Source organism: Austrofundulus limnaeus, unplaced genomic scaffold (assembly GCF_001266775.1).
Source record: "Austrofundulus limnaeus strain Quisiro unplaced genomic scaffold, Austrofundulus_limnaeus-1.0 Scaffold1548, whole genome shotgun sequence".
Taxonomy (NCBI): domain Eukaryota; kingdom Metazoa; phylum Chordata; class Actinopteri; order Cyprinodontiformes; family Rivulidae; genus Austrofundulus; species Austrofundulus limnaeus.
Window position 1 is genome coordinate 22345 of NW_013953950.1, and position 7223 is coordinate 29567.

At 36.6% G+C, this 7223-nt stretch overlaps 1 protein-coding gene across 4 annotated transcripts in view; it reads left to right on the top strand.

Moving 5' to 3' along the window:
• The window catches only part of stim1a (stromal interaction molecule 1a), a 26545-nt gene that overhangs the window by 14694 nt on the left and 4628 nt on the right, over nucleotides 1–7223 (top strand). Inside the window, exons 7-14 of one of the 4 annotated variants that reach the window (XM_014032823.1) lie at nucleotides 260–437; nucleotides 2469–2646; nucleotides 3465–3632; nucleotides 4451–4551; nucleotides 4689–4918; nucleotides 5843–5923; nucleotides 6360–6423; nucleotides 6652–6783. In XM_014032823.1, the coding sequence (XP_013888277.1) occupies nucleotides 260–437; nucleotides 2469–2646; nucleotides 3465–3632; nucleotides 4451–4551; nucleotides 4689–4918; nucleotides 5843–5923; nucleotides 6360–6423; nucleotides 6652–6783 (1132 nt within the window). The remainder of the gene's footprint in view (nucleotides 1–259; nucleotides 438–2468; nucleotides 2647–3464; nucleotides 3633–4450; nucleotides 4552–4688; nucleotides 4919–5842; nucleotides 5924–6359; nucleotides 6424–6651; nucleotides 6784–7223) is intronic. The other 3 variants (XM_014032825.1, XM_014032824.1, XM_014032826.1) reach the window with 3 other exon arrangements.

Here is a 7223-nt window from a genome sequence, read left to right on the forward strand (position 1 = left end):
ATATATATATATATCCTATGTTGAGCCTTTAACATGATCTTTAGCATTTAACCCCATCTCACCAAACCCTGAACTTGTGCCATTAAATGCCATTTCTGTCAAGCCACAGCACTTTCATTATGACCAGGCTTTGCTAAAACTTTACATCACTTCCTTTCTCTTTGACAACATTCACAGTTATCGTTGAATAAAATGAATCTCATCTATAAGCTTTTTAATCTAACTTAAATGCAACTTTTTCTTTTTTTTTGTTTGTTAGTGAATAGACATAACCATTTGAAGGACTTCATGCTGGTGGTATCCATAGTCATAGGGATGGGAGGCTGCTGGTTTGCCTACATCCAGAATCGCTACTCGAAGGACCACATGAAGAAGATGATGAAAGACCTTGAAGGCCTGCAGAGAGCTGAGCAGAGTTTGCATGACCTACAACATAAGTGAGTATTTTCACCATTCATACAGCTAAATATTAATTCATGAAAGTATTTTGTTCTAGTCAGTTTGATCTTTCTTAAATCTGACTTAAATGTGACTGCTATTTAAGAGAGTGAATAGCAGTCACATGTTTTTAATAAAGTACACTAACTATTATCAGGAAGACGACCATCTTCATAATTGCAAAACATAGTATTTTGCTAGTCTGGACTGTTCAAATTGTGTCAACCAAATAAAAAGTAGGAATGACTTAGCAAATATCTATTAAAAAACAATTGATGCTACCCTTAAAATTTAAGATTATAGGCAATTTCCAAACAATTCAGATTCCATCAAATGAATGAAATATAGAGATTAATTGTCTATTATGCAGATCATTTAGTACAAATGTACAATTTTAATAAATAATCTGTCTCTATTTGAGCTGTGTTTTAGTCATAAGAAACAAAATATTTAGTTTCAGATCAATAATTAGAAAAAGGAAACTTGTATCAGTAGCAGAACGGGGTGGGCCAAAAGTCTCAGTACACTCTTTTATTTTAGAAACATAAGGGAAAATGACATATCTGGATACCCCAGCAAATCATGGGTAAGGAGGCCTATCGTTGGAAAAACTTGCCCTTCATCTGAAATTGTGGCTTTCAAGATGACATCCATGTTCTGGTCATAGCCTAAAAGCTAGGGTCCCTCACCCATTACTTACTGGGATATTCAGATATGTCATTGTCCCTTTTCTTTCTGAAATAAAAGGGTGTCCTGCGTCTTTTGACTCACGCTGTACGTGCTTTTCTAGCAGAGAGAAACGAGGTATGTCCTCTGTGTCTGACTGAGGCTTTCTTCCTGATCCCTACTGCCAGCTGCTCTCTTTCCATACCTTTAAGCAGATCCTGTGGTGGTATCAAGTAGCCCAGCTCAAACATGGCTTCTGTGTTAGCAGACAGCAAGAGGAAGTTTGACAAAAGAAGGATTTCCTGTGTGCCCAACACTGTCTCACTACTGGGAGACAGTGATAAGTTTATCTGCTTAACATGTTGGTCTTAGTTGTAGTTCATCTACATTAGGATGTGGATATGTGTGGTGTGCAGACAGACAAGGATTTTGGACAAGGATGACAGCATTAACTGTGTAACAGGCCTAAAATAGTTGGTATGTGGACTTGTGAAAGATTAGGTCAAGTTTAACTATATAGACACTTACATAATAGCTACTTTTTATTGTTAAGATATTAAAAACAGTGTTTTCCCTGTTAGCACCACAGTTTAGGATATGTTATACATTTGAGAATTTCTTTTTGGAAACTGTCAATGTTTTCAATTCTTAGCTCAAATGTGCTTAAGGTCAGAGTTGCAAGCATTAGCAGGGCAGCCAACTAGCTACATTTTCCAAAGCTAATATTCTGGTTCAGCTTTTATTTGTCTGCACCTTTTTTCTACTTCTGCTTTTTTGTTCTGTATTAGAGAGTGCCACCCCTTATTGACTACGATATGACATTGCCATACGAACTTAAAAGCCAAATTCTGATTTTTTTTCTAAAGCCCTAACAACAATTTGAGTGTTTAATTCAATCCCATTTTTTTACAGTTTACATTAAGTTAAGCAATTGGTGTTCTAGTCCATGTAATTATTCTACTGGTGGCGAGTTCCTCCTTTTTAAAGGTGGAAAAAAACCACTTAGAAACCAACACATGCTTTGAACACTACAGGAAAATTAGGAATCACACTGTGCTGTTCTAAAGTTACTCACTGGCAGCTGTTGCCATTCTTGGCTCTACTCCCTCTGATGTCAGCTTATTGTGAGCTGCCTAGCAGCTGACCATGGCCCTTTGCTTTATATGTTAACCATTGTTTCCAATGATGGCGCAGTTGATTCAGTACATACATTTCCCTCAAAAGTGACACATAATTCTTGCTAAGATGAAACTTACACTAGATTGTTCTTTTTTAGTCTTAGAAAGCACCATCTAAAGGCTTGCCTCTAAGACAAATGAAGTGAAACCTAATCGTTTCCCATTTGTCCCTGACCCTGTTTCCAGACTGCAGATTGCCCAGGAGGAGCATCGCTCAGTCGAAGTGGAGAAGGTGAATCTGGAGCAGAAGCTGAGGGATGAGATCAACACAGCAAAGCAAGAGGCCCAGCGACTGAGAGAACTACGTGAAGGGACGGAGAATGAACTGAGTCGCCAGAAGTATGCAGAAGAAGAGCTAGAACAGGTACAATCCCATCAGTGACATAAAGACAAGTTGGCTTTATAAACTTTGAAAGTACTATTTGTATCATTGTTTGGGTGATTTTGTTCAGAAACACATTGGTAGCTTAAAACCATACAGTTCTTTGAGATTACCTGTTGACATTAATTACTTTATCTAAACTCCTATGGTCTCATTTTAGTATCTTTACTAAAAATGTAGTGTTAACTGTATTTGACTTTTGCACACAAATGATTTACTGTTTTGAGATGTAGATGTTTATTTTATAACACTTTTTTTTAAAACAGGCTGTATAAATAAAATAAATATTTTTGACTTTCTTAAAAAAGTATTAAAAATTAAAAGAAAACTTTGAGATTTTTTTTTAAATATGCTATTTATTTTATTTTATTTTATTTTATTTTGCCACTTCAGTAGAAAGCAGAACTGAATATCTGAATATTAGTATCTTAGCTTCTTCATCATCAGTGGCTTTTTTTATAGACAGACAAGAAAGAAGAAGAAAGAAAGGGGAAAAAAGAAGGAAAAGGAAGAAAAGGTTACATTGTAATGGAAAAAAGTGCAAGAAAGCCTTGGCTGTTCTACCTTTCTATTATTGCAACTTAAATACAAAAATAAATATGCTGTTTGTAATATAACAAAGTTGTCAATTAGAGTAGGCAATGACTTTGGCGTTTGTAGTTTTGCATGTTTATTACCAGCATTCACAGAAAGTTTAGAAACAAAAAATGTCGAATATATATTTTTATCTTGTTGCATGCTCATGAATGTGCTGCATTTATTTTAAATTTCTCACCTTGTGTTTTCAAAACTTGCTGAAGGTCCGCATGGCGCTGAAGAAAGCAGAGAAGGAGCTGGAGTCACGGAGCAGCTGGTCCCCACCAGAGTCGCTCCAGAAATGGCTGCAGCTCACCCATGAGGTGGAGGTGCAGTACTACAACATCAAGAAGCAAAATGCTGAACGACAACTACTGATGGCAAAAGAAGGGGTAGGCATGGCAGAACTAAACAGGAAATGCTCAAATAATGTAGTTGTGTATTTGTTTGAACATCCACAGAAACAAGTTTGGAGATTGACATGTCTTTTACATTTAGCTGAATTTTTATTTAGAAGAGAATAGTAATATTTATGGGAATATAAGCATTTACGTTACATTAATGTAGCTCTATGGAGTCAGATATAAAAGCAATGGTTTAAACTGAACAAACTGATTGGAGACTGTAACCTGATAGTTTTTTTTAGAAACTTGATATTTGCCTCCAGCCTTTCTGTTGATGCATGGGTTGAACTTAAAAGTGCTTTAAAATTGGAAAATTTTTAACCATAATGTTTAGTTTAGAAAAACTACAATAAAATGTCTGAATCAATTAAAAAAAGCTTTTGACATTATTATTTTATAAAGGAATAAATTTAGTCTAATCTTTGATCTTTGACACCAAATGTGTGCTGTGTACTGAGAACTTTGAATAATTTATTAAGAAAAACTATACTGAAAAAAGCTTGATCGAATATTAAAACATTTCCTTCTTTTCTTATTCTAATGATTGAGATGATTTTAAATGTTTTTTAATTATCTCTTGTTATTTTCATTTTAAAAGGTTTTGTTTTTGAACTTTTGTTTTTAATTTTCCTTTTTTGCTTGTATCATGTAGCTAACAAGTTACAATGTGAATGAAATGGGCTATTTAAAAGTTGTCTTGCCTTTTTTGTGAAAATTCTCTTTTCTTTTTCTTTTTTTTGCTGCTTTTTCCTCTGCACAAAACACATTCATCAGAGAAATAAAAGTTTGATCACTTGTTTTCTCAGGCAGAGAAGATAAAGAAAAAGAGGAACACTCTCTTCGGTACTTTCCATGTGGCTCACAGCTCTTCTCTGGATGATGTGGATCACAAAATATTAGCTGCAAAGTAAGTCATACTGAACTGACACAAGTGATGCAAACATTGTTTTATAAATGTTATAGAGGTTAACCTGGAGAAAAGAACATTATCATTAAAATGCAATCTTTTTGCCTTCACATTTTATCTACACTTGCGTTTTCTAGACAAGCCCTTGGCGAGGTGACTGCCGCTTTGAGAGAGAGGCTGCATCGCTGGCAACAGATCGAGGTGCTCACCGGTTTTACCATCGTCACCAACCCAGGTCTTCCCTCGCTGGCCTCAGCACTCAACGTTGACTCCAGCTTCATGGGTGGCAGAGCCACACCTCAGCACTTCGTCATGTCTGACGACACGGACGACTTGGATGAAGGCCTTGTGTCTGGAATTTTTCAATGTAAGGGTTCGTCGAATGATTTAGTGGGGACTAACAAACGAATCTCCAGCAAATCAGCAAAGACCCTCTTGGGGAAATAAAAATAAATAAATAAACCCACATGAGAATGGGGGACATTTTTTTCTGCATTCACTTGAATTTGTCATTCCTGGTGATAAAAATTGTGAGTTCAAAAATGTTATTTCTTTAAATGATATTGGTTTGATTACATTTAGTGAATGTTAATAGGAGCTGTTTAAATGTAAAATAACATTGAGATTTTTTGTTTCTTTTTTTTTCTTGCAATTACAGCCATCTATTAATTGTTTTTATTTTGGATAAGTGTTTGTTTACACAAATGTCTGTCAGTTACTGAGACTGAAGACTTTTGTAACTTTAATTTTGGAAAACAATTTTCTTAGAAAAAATACACTTTATATTGAAAACATGCTTTTTCCGTAGACCTGTTTGTAGTGATTGTGTCCTGATATTTTCTGCTGAGTTGAATCAGCTTTCGACTAAGATTTGAAAGGGGAGAAAAACTGTCAAATGCTGTCAAATCTTGTCCGACAGCATATGGATTAAATATGAACAACAGTGATGCACAAAAATTAGCCTAGTCCTCAAACTCAATTTTTTTTTCTCATTGCTGAGTTAGTGGGTAAATACATTTTATTTGCATTTATTTCAAGAAAGCCTATTATGTTTTGTAGTCCTGTTTCATCAAGTATTTTATATTTGACCTAATACTGTGACAAAACCTGAACCATGAGCTCTTAACTAACTGGAACTGGAAGTTGCATTTTATAATCCATTCCCAGCTTGAACAGCGAGTAAGCCTTTTTTTAAATCGCCATTAATTATTCCCTCGTTTCACTCCCCCTCTCTTCCTTCACCACCTTTGTGCCGTTTGGCTCCAACACTGCCTCGCTGGCCTAACTTCAGATGGTTCCCTACAGCTGGAGCGGCGAGCCAGTGACCTGTGGTCCATCACTTCAGACTGTCAGCCCATGTGGAAATACTCTGGTTGGCGATTTATTCATGCCCCAGTTCAGTCCTCATCCTCTCCCTTTGGCCAAAACCCTGTAGAATTAAAATACTTCACACCTAGCAGTAAGATGGTCACAGCTGGATGAAACTGTGTTTTTCTAGAAACTTGCCTGATCTTCACTCAGTTTGTTCACCACACATATTTCCTCGATAAAAAAAACCCATTCCCCACTACATCCCTGCTTTTTTGTCTCAGTTGTTTTATCTTGCATACTTTTATATTTTAGAAGATATTAATGCTAATGTTATTATGGTGTAATACAATAAGAACACATTTATGATAAAAAGGGTTAAGTGGTGTTTTGCAAACCAGATAAACGAATTCCAGTGTCTGAATAAATGTCTGTAGCCTCCCCTACTAGATTGAATTTTATAAGTGTTTATTAATAATATTGTCATTTTGTGCCAACAGCTCCCAGTATGATGTCTCTACGTCAACGCCACATTGATCCCCAGCTGGCCTTGGGCTCCCAGAGGTTGGTAGAGAGTTCCCTGCTGGCAGGGCAGCATGGAGAGGGAACCCCTCATTCATCCAATCCTAGGCCTAGATTCAGACAGTCACGCAGCCATTCATTTGGGCAGCTCGAATGTCTTCCTCTGCTGACTCTTTCCTCAGCTGTTTCGCACCCATCAATCATCTGTACTTCCACCCCAAACCCTCCATTTATGCCGTTTTTGTCCTCTTCGTCCTCCTGCTTACCCAGCTCCGTTGCTGGTGGTGGCGCCCCTCATACCTCCCATGTATACCACGCTTCTTTCCAGCTCATGGACCCCATTCCCGATTTCACGTTCTCAGATGTCTCCAAAGTTCCTACCATATGCAGCAACAGTTTCGGGTACTCGTCTTCTTTCACACACTGTGCATGTGTGTGGGTGTTTTATTTTTATTTGTATTTTTTTCTTCCATCACCTGCTGTCGTTTTGGCATTTAACCCTTGTAGCTTGGCTGTCCTACATTTTGTTTTGTATAAACTTGTGTTTAATCACATTTTACATTTGAAGTAGTTTTGCTTTCATGCTGTAGCCCTTCATAAAACTCTTATTCGTTTTTTATTGCAGTGTTCCTTAAAGGGATCCACGATTACTTGTAACTCTAGACTTTATTTGATAAACATTTATTTTAACTGTAAAACAAAGACTGTAAAAATACTGTAGGCTGTTTAGTTTAGTTAGTTTTTAAAAATATATATTTTAACACGGACGGAGCCATTTAATTTACATGCAAAGCATTCTGGGTAAACGATGACGTGTATAGGTCCTCTGTGTGAGAGAGCTA